Source organism: Lepisma saccharinum, chromosome 17 (assembly GCF_977018435.1).
Source record: "Lepisma saccharinum chromosome 17, izLepSacc3.1, whole genome shotgun sequence".
Classification (NCBI taxonomy): Eukaryota; Metazoa; Arthropoda; class Insecta; order Zygentoma; family Lepismatidae; genus Lepisma; species Lepisma saccharinum.
Genome location: NC_139245.1, coordinates 7,429,741 through 7,445,252, shown reverse-complemented (window position 1 = coordinate 7,445,252; position 15,512 = coordinate 7,429,741). Strand labels below are relative to the sequence as shown.

General features: G+C 35.8%; 1 protein-coding gene across 1 annotated transcript in view; it reads left to right on the top strand.

Moving 5' to 3' along the window:
• Positions 1 to 8,708, top strand: part of LOC146001495 (HEAT repeat-containing protein 3) — a 98,818-nt gene extending 90,110 nt beyond the window's left edge. The window contains exons 13-14 of the mRNA XM_083138876.1: positions 2,944 to 3,117; positions 5,771 to 8,708. Coding sequence (XP_082995002.1) covers positions 2,944 to 3,117; positions 5,771 to 5,899 — 303 coding nt within the window. The 3' untranslated portion in view covers positions 5,900 to 8,708. The remainder of the gene's footprint in view (positions 1 to 2,943; positions 3,118 to 5,770) is intronic.
• Positions 8,709 to 15,512: the final 6,804 nt, after the last annotated feature.

The window sequence follows — 15,512 nt, the reverse complement described above, 5'->3', positions numbered from 1 at the left end:
GGTATAGTTAGTGAGTGAATTATAATTTTCTGGTGATGGCTGAAAAAAGTTTCTATCTATTGAGAAAATCATTCTTCTTAAATGGAAGGAGTAATCAGATGAAAAGTTTTATGAATATGTGACCCTGAAATTTATGCAAAAGGAGAGAAGAATGGAGTTTCTGTTCAAATGAAGTAAGGTAAGAAGTTTTTTATAAGTTATATTTTGAATTTTCATTTAGGCCTACTATTTTGTTTATAGAGCCATGAGATACTTGAAATTCTTTACTTGCTGCTGTTATTTTAATGATACATTTTCATAACTTCTTGTCAGGTATGTACTTTTAATCACAGTGTCGCATCACTTCAAAATCCAAAAAAATGAATGAGAAAGACCCCATCCTTCCAAAGCAAATTTTGTCCATTCGGACACAACAGTATGGTGATATACCCCAGGTTTTGAACCTAGAATATGCCACTGTTCTGTTCAAACAAGTATACTTGAGCTACCAGCCAGGCTAAAGTCAGAATTTCCTTCCAATGTTTTGAGCACGTGCGTTGACGAGGAGGCAGAGCTTATATTCTGTCCTGTGATGATGGGTGTTTAAATTTTGGAAAATGCCATTGCATATCTAGCTAAACCTGAATATGTACAGTAGAAACTTAAAACAGGAGCAGAGGATTTTTATACATATAGTGAGGAGTTGCTGTCTTAACGTGGACATTGTTCCAGTTTCTACACAAAGATATCAGCCAATATGACACATGCTCACACTTGTATTCATGTTCAAGGTGGACACTTTCAGAAACTGTTACATGTGCTTGCTAGGCCATATGGGCAGATGGAAGTTGGTTACTGTAGTTGTTGAGGTACTACATGAAATAAGTACATTAAATACGATTTCCTTTTATGCATTCAACCACCTTTCATGTTCATCTTAATTGACCACCTGTTAGAACCATTTTATTACATGTACAAGGGTAGTTCAAGGTTGACCGGGACTTTTATTTCTGCAGAGGAAATAGGTAGCAGAAGAAACACCAAACTATGTCAGTTTTTCAAAGTATTCTCCGTGCGCGCCGAGGCACCGTTTCCATCGTTCTGGCAGCTCCTGAATTCCTTTGGCGTAGAAAGAACTTGGTTGTTGTCGTAGCCACTGGAGGACATCGCTCCGTAGTGCTTCGTCTGTCGTGAATTTCTTCCCTCCCAGATGGTCTTTAAGGGGTGCAAACAAATGATAATCACTGGGGGCTAAATCCGGACTGTAGGGGGGATGGGGCAGAACTTCCCAGCGCATGTCGGCCAGAGTTGTTGTCACATTGGCCGTGTGAGGGCGGGCATTGTCATGGAGAAGAATGACATTTCCAGACAACATCCCAGGTCTTTTCTTGCGAATGGACTTTCGTACAGCACCACTCAACAATGTGGAGTAATACTGGGCATTAATCGTGCTCCCTTTGTCCAGAAAATCCACATGGATAATGCCCTTCATGACCCAGAAGACACTTGCCATGATCTTTCCAGTGGACGGCTGCGTTTTGCTTTTCTTGGGGGGCGGGGAACCTTTATGCCTCCACTCCATGCTGCATCTTTTGGTCTCTGGGGTTGAATTGTGCAACCATGTTTCATCACTGCAACAATTCATCACCTTCTGCTCGAAACCGATTCAGAAGCTGTTCACAGACCGTCCTGCGTGTCCACTTCTGATCGAATGTCAGCTGGCGGGGAACCCACCTTGCACAGATTTTGCGGAAGCGTAAGTGGTCGTGAATGATTGTCTCAACACTCCCGACACTGATATTCACCTCGGCTGCAATATCCCGCACTGTTACTCGCCGGTTCTCAAGAATCATTTGCTCAACACGTGCAATATTCACTGGTGTGACTGCAGTCGGGCGAATGTGTCCATGCGCTTCATTTGTCACCAGCTCCCGTCCTTCGCGAAACTGCTCACACCATTCGTTCACTCTTGTCCACGACATCGTTTGTTCACCATACTGTGCTTGCAATCGTCTGAAAATCTCAGCTGGTTTCACTTTCTCCTTCACGAGAAATTTGATTACACACTGCTGCTCCACAGCCACAGACACACTGCTTGCCGCCATGTTCGCTGCAACTGCTGCGCAAGCGCAAAATACGTCATGCTGGGCGCTAGTTACTCGCGAAGAAATACATTACGTCACCCGCATGTTTCATCATAATCCGGCTATTCATCGATTTTTTACGTACGAAAATCCCGGTCAACCTTGAACGACCCTTGTAGTTGGTACCATTGTAAATTATTACTGTTGGCACCCAGCCTTGTATCAGTGGGTACCTGAGGGGTAAAGGCAACCAGGCATGATGCTGATCACATCAACCCAACTATTGCCAAGATCAAGAATATGTGGAGCTCTTATAACTCCACATCACCCCATATGCCTTTTTGGCATGTGTGCACATGCACAGGGGCTGTTGGCTATAAGCAAAACATAACTCAGTTTCTTGTTATTCTTTGCACAATAAAGCACTCAGTACTTTTTTTCCTTATTCTGTATGCATCAGCATGTTGGCTGTTTGCACCCATTGCATCCTAACAAATACCCAGTACTAAGACATCCTTTAATATGACAAGAATTTTAGCTTTGATACTATCATGCAGTATGGTGTGTACAGCCATACACTATTTATTTATTATTTCATCACAGTATCTTGTTGTCTTAGAAGTATCTGACTCAAATGGTGTGGATTATCAACAGTAGTAAAATGTATGCTCAAATCTTGTAGTGTTATTCAAGATCCACGTACGTAAAACTTAAATCAGCTCTCCTGAATAGTTACTGTAGATGGACATACTACAACATAGTATTCAACTGACAACAGGTATGAAATTGTCAAATACATTAGTATCAGAAAAAAAATGCTTTGTATGTGATGTACTTGGGGAAGATAATTTAGTTCATTTCATAAAATTTAATGTTGCAGCTAATTGGAAAGTTTCTTCTTGATGTTTGCACAAAAGAATCAGAGTTGTGGGTAGTAGCTGAATCCCTCGACACAATAATGGATGTGTTTGGAGAAGATTATACTGACCACATAGTGGCAGAGCTAAATCTTGTGGAAAAGCTTCAGAATCTCTTGCCCGCATTAAAACACAAGGTAAATATTTGTGTGTGTGTGTGTGTGTGTCTTTCTTCCCGTGTGTGTGTGTGTGTCTTTCTTCCCGTGTGTGTGTGTGTGCATTCCCTTTCTATGTAGATATTTTTTTAAATGTTTGCACCATGTATATTGTGTACAGGAATAAACTAATAAAGCTTTCCAAATTAACATACACTATTTTAAATACAACCAGGGTATATTAAAATGTTGTGAAGTGTTTGGTTATGAAAGAAAAAGTTTCTGTATATAAGGCTTATACTTGGTTTTAGTCTTTTTGATGAACATCTTCATTTGTAGGATTGAAACTTTGACACGAAATTGTAGACATCCTGCACTGTAATAAGAGGAAAAGGATGGTTCTGGATTCTGAGTGGAAAGACTTGGTATTTAAAATGTGTACAGTATCCAATTGAACAAGGTGCTTCAGTCTTATTTTGCAAGGTCTTCAACTTATTTGCTTAATTTTTTTCTTTTTTTTTTGTGTGTACTGTTATTGTAAGACTAAGATCATATTGTTGTTTTTGCTACTATTTCACATTCTTTTCACTGTCTACAATATTTTTCACAACTTAACTCTGTTAAGAGCAGTGATCAAATTGAAGCGGGAAGCGAGTTCGAGAATTTCTTCCATCTCTACCTTCTCTCCCAACCTCTATATCTGCAATATAGTTCCCAACCAAGAAAATAATTTTCCCCTTTGATATTTTCTACCATTTGTTGTTTAAAACTCAAGTCAATTTTCATAAATAAGTCAACATAATAGTTGGCTTTTATAGTACACTTTACACTAAATTCGTGGTTTGTATAGAAGTTTAGTATTTTTTGTCTTGCTCTGCTTGCAAAACAATATTTTCTGTAAGTCACATCAAGTTTGTACTTGAAAGTACATGGTGCTGCCATGGTTTTTAATTACAAATAAAAATAAAACTCTTTCATACAACAAAGAAAAATTTAATACATGTTGTAGTGAATCTCAAAGCATTTTATGAAAATAGTATGAGTGGCTGTTTCATGCTGTTTCTTAACAAGGATAGTTCGTCTTTTGAATATCACACCTGTGAGGCACGACAACTGAATCTGATGGTTTTTAAATCTACACTAAACGGAAGTTGCTCGAGGTAATGACATTTACCGTAATCTGCATGTTCCCAGTCGGAATACCATTTTACTGATAGTATGGAACTTCAAGGAGACTGCATTAGGTTTGTAATCCCAAGAACTTAGAACGAGTTTGAGGGTCTGTTTTGAGGAGTCATTAAAAAAAATGACTGTCCTGGTCAGGAAATTGCATGAAACTGCCACTTATTCTGTTTTCCTATTGAGATGAAGCACAACATGTATTAAATTGACTTCATTGCATAAAAGAGTTTTGTTTTTGTAATTAGAAACAGTCAGGTTTAGTTGCAACACCATGTATTAGTGCCCTATTAAGTTAGTATTGTGTCTGTCTGGTGGCTAATTATAATAAGGGCTAAGCTGACACCAATGCCAATGTATCATTATCGGACAATAATAGCTGGAATTTATTCACCAATACAATTCCAGAGTTATGCTATTTTGCGGAGTACATAAAGATACCATGCAACACTTTTGCAGACTAAAGATCCTAGAAATTATGCAAAATTCAATGTTTCCACTTATTTTGCACCAGTATTGTGAAAATGGATTTTTTAATTAAGTAACGGCTATTTTAAAATTCTGATGTAATTCATGAATATTTGAAAGCAAAATTCTGATAAATTTATTCATATGAAAGCAGTGGAATATTTACATGATTAATACCGTATTTATGTGTGTATAGTGCATGTGCTTGTATAATGCGCACTCTGGTTTTGGATGGGTAAAAGTGACAAAAAATTATATCTTATATAATGCCCAGTACAATCCAGTTTCAAGAAATGGCTTTCTTAGTTGTAGGTCGTAAATCTGTTGCTATGCTGATCAAGAGTGAATGATGTCATACCTATTCAATTGCTCATTCCTTCTTTTTCAAAATATATACTTTTTTTTCCGTGACTAATGTAACATTTATATGAGGCACATTCAGGTCCTTCCAAATAGCAGTTATCAGCACAAGATTTCTTCCGTTAAGGAATTTACACACTCCATGTATGTCATTTTATTTGGCCAGTAATACATTTTAATTTTTATTATCTTTTTTCTTATGTTATCATCCAAAATACCATAAAAATCAGAATGTTTCTTCATATTTCGATAAACTTATTTCAACCGCATTTCGCATTTGTGTCGTCATCTGGTATGGAATACTGTTTCCATATTCAGAAACTGCCGGATTTAAGCTTTACAACGATATATAACATGATAGGGTTCCATAAACATGAAAAATCAATGCAAGTGTCTCAAAATAATGGAATGACCCTGTACGGTTTAATGTTGGCTGTCTGAATTATTCTGTGCACACCACAGTTTTTGGGGGCAAATATTTTTGAAAAAAGTGCGCATTATACATGAGTAAATACGGTATTAACGATTGTTTCTAATACTTTTTAATTGTTAAATTTTCAGGCATTGATATTGGTATCCGTGGGAATGTGTAAGAGTAGCAGCATCTGTATTGGTATTGACTTAGAATTTATTACTATTTTAAAAAAATTACTGTCAAATTGTCGGAACTAAAAACCTTGTTTTTTAGGTACGCCTGCAGAAAAAAGAACTAGGAGATCATTATCCGATTGTCATGACTGCTAACACCAACCTCATTCGCTTCATCAAGTACAAAAGCAAACACATAACAAACACAACTAATGGATGTACATCTTGAACCCAAAGAAGACATGACTTTCAATGTCATTATTGTTGTGTTGTTTTAAACACAGAATGTTTATTTTCCTTTATCAGGTAAATTCTAATTTCTAGGAAAATATATATAAATTATATTGTCAAGCAACCTGTGATGTTTGCTGTATGCCTTAGAAATGTTGAATTTTCATGTGTGTGTGAATTTATTGTAAATTGCTTATTGTAGTTTGCAGATGAGTAAGTTTTGGAGATGTCACTGCTCCTTTTCTTTATGTTTGTCCATATAGGACCTCATTTTTCAGGAATTAACTACATACTGTTAACATATATTGCCTGGAATTAACTACATACTGTTAATATATATTGCCTAGTATGCGATATCACCCGAACACCTCTCACTCAATTATTTCGTTAATTTTAGCATTGATACTTGCCTATTCTGCATTGCCAAAGATCCTTTAAGGTGAAGTTATGCCTTTTTCCATAAAATAGTGTCAACTTTTCATATTACGAGTCATTATTTGTCTTCCTTCTTCCGCTTGGGTAACTGACATGATGGCGTGCACTCATCATGGATCATCGCGCGTCGTGCTTGTGTTTTGTCGATTTGGAGTGGGTATGCAATGTTTCAACCTTCTTCACCGAAAAATACCTACTTTTGTGTTCATTATGTCATCACAAACCATTGACGGATAGCCCCAAAAATCATTCACAATAGCCCCACGAACCATTCACGATAGCCCCCATGGACCATTTCCAGCAAGGTTATGTTAGGTTAGGTAAGCATAGTTAAAAAAAAAAAACAATTCTTGTAAAAAAAGGCACGTTTGGAAACACAGGCGAGAGTGCGTGACTTTCGACGCTCACCCCATCTGCAGGTATGTAATGGAAACAACAGCATAATGTTGTCGCTTTACAAAAAATGCAAGTTCCTTGTATAAAAAGTTATTATTTCTTGTTCTGCAGCATTCTATGGTGAACTTTTCAGTTTCCGCAAAATAAAATACCTCGAAGAACTTTGACGATGCTACAAAAACTGATTTCATTAAGTAGTTTCTCCTGTAAATTTGAAGAAATCTGTTCGGGCGATATCACATATTTACCTAAATTGCTTATTGTAGTTTGCAGATGAGTAAGTTTTGGAGATATCACTGCTCCTTTTCTTTATGTTTGTGCATATACGACCTCATTTTTCAGGAATTAACTACATACTGTTAATATTCATTCTAGTTTTTTGGACTTTTAACCACTGTTATTTAAAAGCGATTTACCAACGTTTCGGAGGCTGCATCTGCCTCCGTCTTCAGGGTAGCGTGTCTAAATGGTTGCCTTGGAGGATGCAGCCTCCGAAACGTTGGTAAATCTCTTTTAAATAAGAGTGGTTAAAAGTCCAAAAAAACTAGAATGAATAAATCACCATTGATTAGCTACAAAAAAAAATGCTGTTAATATATATTGCCTAGTATGTGTAAGGGGATGGGGACTATGAAATGTAAATATAGTATTTAGAATAAGAATGTTTGTTAGAGTAGAATATTTATTGGAAGGGTTTGTACTTCCAAATCACATTTGCTTCTGTGTTTATCTAGTAGATCTTTTTGCCGTTATGGTCAAAGTTACCAATATGGTTGTTAAATGTTGCAGAATACGATTTGAAATTTCATGTATTTTTGTACCTTTTTCCTGATTTACTTCTATTGTAATTTGGTTTGGTTCTTCGTGAATGTCTTGTTCACATACTAATTGTGTCCTCATGATCATTTGATAAAATTGAATGTTAAAGATGTGTGCAAATTGAATGGGAATATTCCATTCAGTTGTGTTATTTAATGGATCAAAAATGTTTGTTTTAAATGGTATATCTTAGTCAAGACATTTGCATAAGAGCACTTTGTGCTTCACATGAATTTTTCCACTTCTACAAAAAGAAGTGTTTTGATTAAGTTCTGCATTAAAGTGTATAAAAGTAGTGGAAATCAGTGTGTTTTGCAAACTGTACAGTTGGTTACAAAAGCAATACCTTGCAAATTGCTAATCAATATTTTCATTAATTTCCCATTTCCATTTGGTTCTTTAAAGAAGTGGAATTGTATTGATGCAAGTGCTGGTCGGCTTCATGAACATTTTAGTTTCAAATCTTGAACCTCACACTGGGAAAAATGGGTCACAGGTAGCTTACCTGGTAATATTTTTGCAAGTGATCATACAACTTGATATCCTCAAAACGACAAGATTTATGAAAATGTCAGTTCAGCTTATTTTGTGAAATGTGTGTTTAGAAACATCATCCTAAGACAAGAACTATTGTATAGAAGAATTTTGTTTAATTGTGCCATGATATTAGGTAAAGAAATTTATTTTATATAAAAAAAGGAAAAGAACTGTTAAAGTTGTTAAATGTGTAGCTTGTGGAATGGTGTTTGGATACAGCTCCTATCTGTAGTAAATAAGAGATAAACATTTATCGTAGCAATAGTTCAATTTTGTACAATGATAAAGCAAAAGCACATCAGTAGTTACAATGAATTGGAAACTAAATGAATTGCAACTGAAAGAGTAAGCCTGCTTTCATGACTTGACTATTTTAAGTCATAAAAATAATGATGTAATTCATGACAAAACCCTACATTTTATCAGAAAGTGGTAGGTATTTCTTTTTTTTTTCAATGATTTTGTAATGGTCATTATGTGCAATGGTTGCCTTTTTATTTTGCACTAATGACTTAGGTACAAGTGGGACTAAGCATAAAAGATACGACTTGTTAATTTTATAAATAGTATTACATATGTATGTATGGCTATTATTTAATAGAAAATACATATAATACTTCTGTGAGAGAGAAAAAAACCCTTCTTTTTACTTTTAGTATTCTTATTTGTGTGTATTTATTAAAATCTGTAAATTATGTACCTAATGAAGGAGTAGATGTGGGTGGTTGTAGAATAGGTACAGAGATGTAGTTACATAATAGAGTCTGGATAATTTGATGTCTCATATAATCTGAGGACAAAAATAAAAAGCCTCATTGGAGGTGATTAAGGAGTAGTGAAATCATAACTTATTCTATAACCTCATGATATTAAGTCAGTGTATTTCAGTTAATTCATTTTTTTTTAATTGAAAATTGTGAATGCTTGGGGATGATTCAACATGCAGGGTGAGTCAAGGGTGGAACAAAAAAAAAATGTAATTGAGGCAGGGGCCTCCAGGAGTCCAAAAATTTTCTTCTCATTTGCACTAGTGTAGTGTGGGAATGGCTCAGCAACCTTTAGTGAATGTGAGCTTCTCCTGTCCACTAACATCTCGGGATGGCAACTTTTCAGGCTCATCCTTTTCGAACTTGCTGGGATGTACAAAAAATCGCTAGTCGTAGAAAAATGAATCTTTTTTTATTATTATTATTGCAGAATGGCAGGACTCTTAGTGGGGGTGAAATTTGCACATTTGATGTCGCAATAATGAAAGTTGAAGTAAGAAAATTAAAATTTTACACAAAAAATCATATTTGCCTTCTACCCTCCCTCATATGAACACCACAATAGACCAAAGTGAACAAACAATAAAGAAAAATATATGCGTGTGGCAGTGGTTAGGCACGTAAAGTACCAGTTTCCCTCCACGATATTCATTGCGAGATTGCAACACTCTAAACTATACTGCACATGGCTGCTTTCGTGTAGCTGACGTTCTTTCCTTATCTTTGATCTGAGTTCAACTGTGTTGTTCTGTTGCACTTTTAAGCCATGTAATATTATAAAGTTAACGCCAGTAACATGTTTGTGGGACTAATATGTAACAATAAAAATATCAAAGGGTGGAAAGATGGCACACATCAAATTCAGATGTTCTTCAGAAGAAAGGGGAGGAGAGACAGGTATGTGCTACTGCCAAAAGTGAATATGAAAGTTATCACGTGACTGAAAGTGAACATGATGCTGCTTAGGTGATTATGTACGAGGGTTATATTTTAAGTAAGGTCCATTTTGCAATAAAAATGAAGTAAGTAAATGTTTTTCAAAAACCTTTATTTTCTGAATTTACATACACTTCTCTAGTCTTCTACATAAATTCCTTGCCAGTTTAAACATTTATTGTAACGAACTACAAGTTTTTGAATACCTTCCTCATAGAAATCTAATTTTCACACATTCTGGATAAGAAAAACACATTCCTGGACTACATTTACACATATTAAAGATCTCGTGCACCGTGTTTTAGCATATTCCTACTCCTCTCTCTCTCCAGTGCTGTAGTAGTTAGTATAGTGTCTTACTATGCGAAGGGTCATGGTCTCGGCATTGGTGTTCTCTGTGAGTGTCCCTTCATCAATTTCATCATATCATCACTTATCCTCATCTTCACGATTAGCCAGAAGTGAAAGAAAATGAAACTGAAATAAGCCAAATCAATCTCTCCCTCCCACAAACACGCGCACGTATGCGTGGAGCAAATTTGGAAAATGTTTTATATTAACATGTGTATCTATCTATCTATGGAACCCTTTCCACAACTCACCTGGCCAATAGCCCGAGAGATTTTTTTCATTACTCGTTGCCAGGAAAGCTTCAAGACTTACTATAAGTGTATCTATGGTAAGCCAAGTAGGGACAACTAACTTCCTCAATGCAAACTGATGTGGGAGTAAACAAAGCTTCCTAGGGACGGAATTTTCACCTGATCATACATGCATGACTCACTGACACTGCCTTCACTGGGTTCTTATATATAGCTGAACGAGTTTTTTCACTGAAAACATTTCAAGTCTATTTTATGCATGGAAAGTCGAATCTGAACTGGATCTACATTTTTAAGTGGGATCCAAACCACTATACTATGTTCCTCCACCAGATATCGAACTGGGCCCACTTGATTACAAGGCCAAGGATATTACCACTATGCTACCAGGAAGAGAGTTTTGTCAGTTTAGTGGAAAATCCTCTGCAGAGTTGCTGAATAATTGTAAATACTGTTGCTGTTAGAACACAATGGATCACCCATTTTGTACTGCAAGGTGTGAGATATTTGTGTTTTACACAATAATTAATGCCTTTATTTGTTATTGCTTTCACAGTCCATGTCCATACTAAGTTTATGGAGTGGCGTGAAAATTTCTTGTGTTTAGGGAAGTGGATAATGAAATCACTGCTGAGTTGCAGATGATGGTGCAGGTAGCTCATAGTTGAGAGCCCCATGTCGTCAACGTTTCTACAATCTGTGGGCCTCTTTTTCTATAGTTGAAGCGGCACAAGGCTATTTGCGCCTTACAGCCTGGCACCGTAGAACCAACATTGCATAAGCACCATGAAATAGATCTGAAGTATTGGTGAAAAATATTGCAAGCTAGTGTAGAAAGTTCGAAACCTGGGTAAACATGGATACTTTTTGGTGCTTCATCCTCATTGTTATAGTCTATGGGCCAAGTGGTAAAAAATCAAGAATTCAGTATAATTTGGGGTACTATTTTCCTTTATACCACAGTTGTATGGTTGTGTAAGGATACCAAAAAAAACATGATTGCCATCTCAAAGTGGTAGCTAATAGAAATGGCAGCCAATCCAAGATTGCAGATGTAGACATTTATAAAAACTACGATATGAAACTAATGATCAGATTTCAACTATCTTTTTTTCAAATGAAGCTTAAGTCACGTTCTATATTTAATGTTATCTTATGTTTTTTGATAGGAGCAACCATTTAGTAGTTAATGGATTAGTAAAACAAATTCGTATTTTTCACTAATAATTTTATCTTAATCATTAATTTGCTAATAATCTAAGCATCTAAGAAGAAAGTCTTCCAAACAAAAAGTGTAGAGTAAACGTTTATCCTTAATTTGACATATTACATTTCTTGTTTTCGACCTCAGAATTCATATAAAACAAATTAATTGTGTAGTGTGTGCAGCAGATTCTTCTAGGAGAAAGCGTCCTTAGTGCTATTTAATTACACCTATTTTAAGTTATATGGACTATTGCATAGTATATTATTGTTATTATTAGTTGTTATTGTTGTAGTACTAACTACCCATTAATTTTGTTTAATTGTTAATGGTGTTCATGGAAGAATGTTATTGATTGATGGATTGAAATTAAAATTTTGGAAGTGTCAGAACTTAGGCTAATTGCACCCATCACATTATACATGGCCTTACAATAGATAAAAAAATCACCGTGTGTGTGTGTGTACAATCTCCTTACCCAGGGTAAAAACCGGATTGGGGCACTCAGCACATACATAGGCAAAACACTAGACAACACACAACCATACAAAGGTAGCTTCCCCGGTGGCTTAGTGGAAACATCGTCGCCTTGTTATCAAGGGGACCCAGGTTCGACACCCTCTGGAGGCACATGGTGGTTCGGATCCCATTTTACACTGCAAGTTCACTCCCGATTAGCCTACTGTGCATAAAGTAGACTTAAAACAAAAACTCAAAACACTGAACAGCCACATACATATGTATGTACTCTCTTGTATGTTGGCTGTAACAAATAGACTGTGCTGTGTGTAGAACTGCAGTAAATCAAAATCTACTACTGTTGTAATGATATATAAATTATGAATTAGTTCAGTGATGGTGCCAGGGAAAAGTGACTGGGGGTGGAAGGGGGGGAAAAATATTGTAAGGGGCAGTTACATAAAAATGCCAGAAAACAGTGCATATATATAATATACATAAATTTATCATAATACTTATAATTATTATTATATTCAATTATTCATGCATGGTGTTTTGTGTTTGTACTTTTTTCAGAGTGGGCATTTACTGCCTACATTTAGTTCTTGATTACGAGTTTATCTCCATATGATTTGTTTTATTAAAGGCATTAATTATTTTTTTCAATCGTGGAAGCTGCTGTAAGTTGCGTTGTTTTTAGTGACCTATTTCAGGTTTGGTAGAAAATGGTCTAAAATAGTTTATAATTTCATAATGTATCGTCTCTCTTGAGATGAAACTATTGATATAACTATTCAAGGTATAAGATAATATAATATAAAATGTTTTGAAGAGTTTAATTTTCTTGCAAAATAAATTTTGGAAGAAATTAATTTTCTTAAGTATTAGAAACAACGAACGTCACTTGGTGTAGTCAGTGGCAACTCGTGACTTTTTCAGAGGGTAGGAAACCAAGGAAGGTTTGTAAAATGCATTCAATTACATTCACACATATCGCTTGTAGGTTAGGTTAGTTTAGTTTAGAATGTTAGCTGCAGGCTCATGCTCAAGGTATGGCAAGGGGCCCTTGCTCCTCACTTTGAACTATTTAAATGTGAATCTCTCAAGACTGGCGAAAATCACATTAACGATATTTCAATTTTTCAAAGAATTTTGGAGTTCACGATAACAAAAAGTGCTGCTTAAACTTCAAAATTATGCTAAATGTTTCTAAATTGTGCTAGAATTTATTATTAATTACTTTTTTTTCCGGATAATTGTAATTCTGCATATACTTTTCTAGTGTGTTGAACTTGCGTTACTTATTCTTAACAGTTATGTAATAGTGTAAATTTTCCCCCAACATAGAACTTAACAAGGTTTGAGAATTGTTTACCTCCAACTTTCTACCGATTTCCTACCAAAAAATCTCCTGACAAACTAAATCGGGCAGGATGAAGAAAATATAGAGGCATGGTTGTAAAAAAGCTTGCCGCTGGATCGGAATACTCCCTTTCGTTTGAAACATGTTTGCTTATAAATAAGATTTGGACATAATATTATTTATATTTCCTGAAAACATATTCCATTCAATTCGATTTCCCTCTCCCAGGGAATTGCGTTTGCAGATTATGGTAGATTTTACCATTATGCCAAAAGCAGGGTCCTAAGTGCCAACAAATATCAAACTCTGCTTGGTTTTTTACCATTTTGCTGGTTGGCATCCCTGATTGAGGAAAAACTGGTTGGTTCCTCAGTAGGGTGGAAGAAAGAAAAAATACTTTCTTAAAAAAAAAATTCTAATAGTGCAGAAAAGTTGCGTTTTGATGTAAAAACGACCAAAATAAAATTTTATGGTAATCTGAGCATGACTTGAGGTGCCGCAAGTACGATAAAGTTTCATAAATTTGAAACGTTTTTGCTCTATTTTAACCTTTTTCACTAGTTTCTTATTTGTGCTATAAAAGCCCAAATCAAATTAATAGAACATGTTTTTTGGGGGATTTTAAATTTAATATTTTAATAATTATTTTTTTATCTTCACCATAAATTTAAAAACCCCCCCCAAAACGTTCGTTCTATTAATATAAAGGTATAGAAAGTACAAACATTTTGATTTGGGCTTTTATAGCGGAAATAAGAAACTAGAGAAAAAGGTTGAAATAGAGCAAAAAAAATCAAATTTATGAAATTTTATCGTACTTGGGGCACCTCAAGACATGCTCAGATTACCATCAATTTCTTTTGTTGTGGTTTTACATCAAATGGCAACTTTTCCCCACTATTAGATTTTTTTTCCCTTCCATCCTATTCCTCACAAGGTCCGTTGACTTGTTTGCCGCCTGGTTTGGAAGGACTGTTCATAAGGACCCTTTTGAGCAAGCCGATGCCGGTGCAGTGATGCCAACCCTAGCTTAATTATGCTAAACCTAGCACAATTTTAGGTTCATTGGCACCTAGCACCCTGTATTCTCATTGTTTGAAAATCCAGCATAATTTGCAAACTTGCTTATCTGGGAGGGAGAAATTCACTTCTAAAAAGGACAATAATTTGAGAAATTAAAAATAAAATTATATCCAGATCTATTTCCGGTCCAATCACACCCTCTTTATCTTTTCTTTATTCTCCCCAGTTTACCTCGTGAGGAAAATTTCATGTCAAAAAATCGGTAGAAAGTTGTGGGGCGCAAATGAAACAAATGTTCCGCGTTGTAGTAGACGAATCATCTCAAACTTCCTCTAGTTCAATATTTAAGTCATCTCGGCCGAAAAGAATTTATATACTAATTGCTATTCTTAATTACCAATAAGAGTAATAATTCATTATTATAATTATAGATCCTCTGGGGGATAAAAGCGATACTTAAAGTGCAACACATTGAGAGCTTTGTTAATAAATTTGACCTGAAAAATGGAAAGTGGTTATATATAAACCTCTATCCCAGGGACGTCGTTAGGGGGGGGGGGGCGGCACTGGCCCCAGGAATCTGTTCTGTATTTGCTGGAAATTTTACTTTGATGACAAATATTGCAAAATAATTCTTCAGTAAATTTTGTTTGCAGTTTGAAGCACTTCTTCAATTTTCAGTAGCACGAACCCAAACAAGGCATTTCTTTCTTATTTCCCTCTTTCTTGCTTGTTGAACACAAACAGATGTATTGGCAGAGGATGCAGTTAATGGTTTTGTGGTCCACCCCGGTCAGGGAAGGGTGAGACCTATTGAAAATGCACTTTTCCTCCCTGCTGCACACCAGATCCAAGATCCCCCCCCCCCAAAACCTGCACTTTCTCTTCATCTGGCCCTGCACTGACACCATGGGCGCCGAAAGGACGACACAAACAGGAATATTTAGCTAAGGGTGGCTAGAACTTTCTAGGTTAATTATTTTATGGTTCAGAAAAGATATCTCCATATCAAATTCCAAGAACAGAATTCTATTGCTTGTCCCTTTTTTGGCGCGGGAATGAATGACATA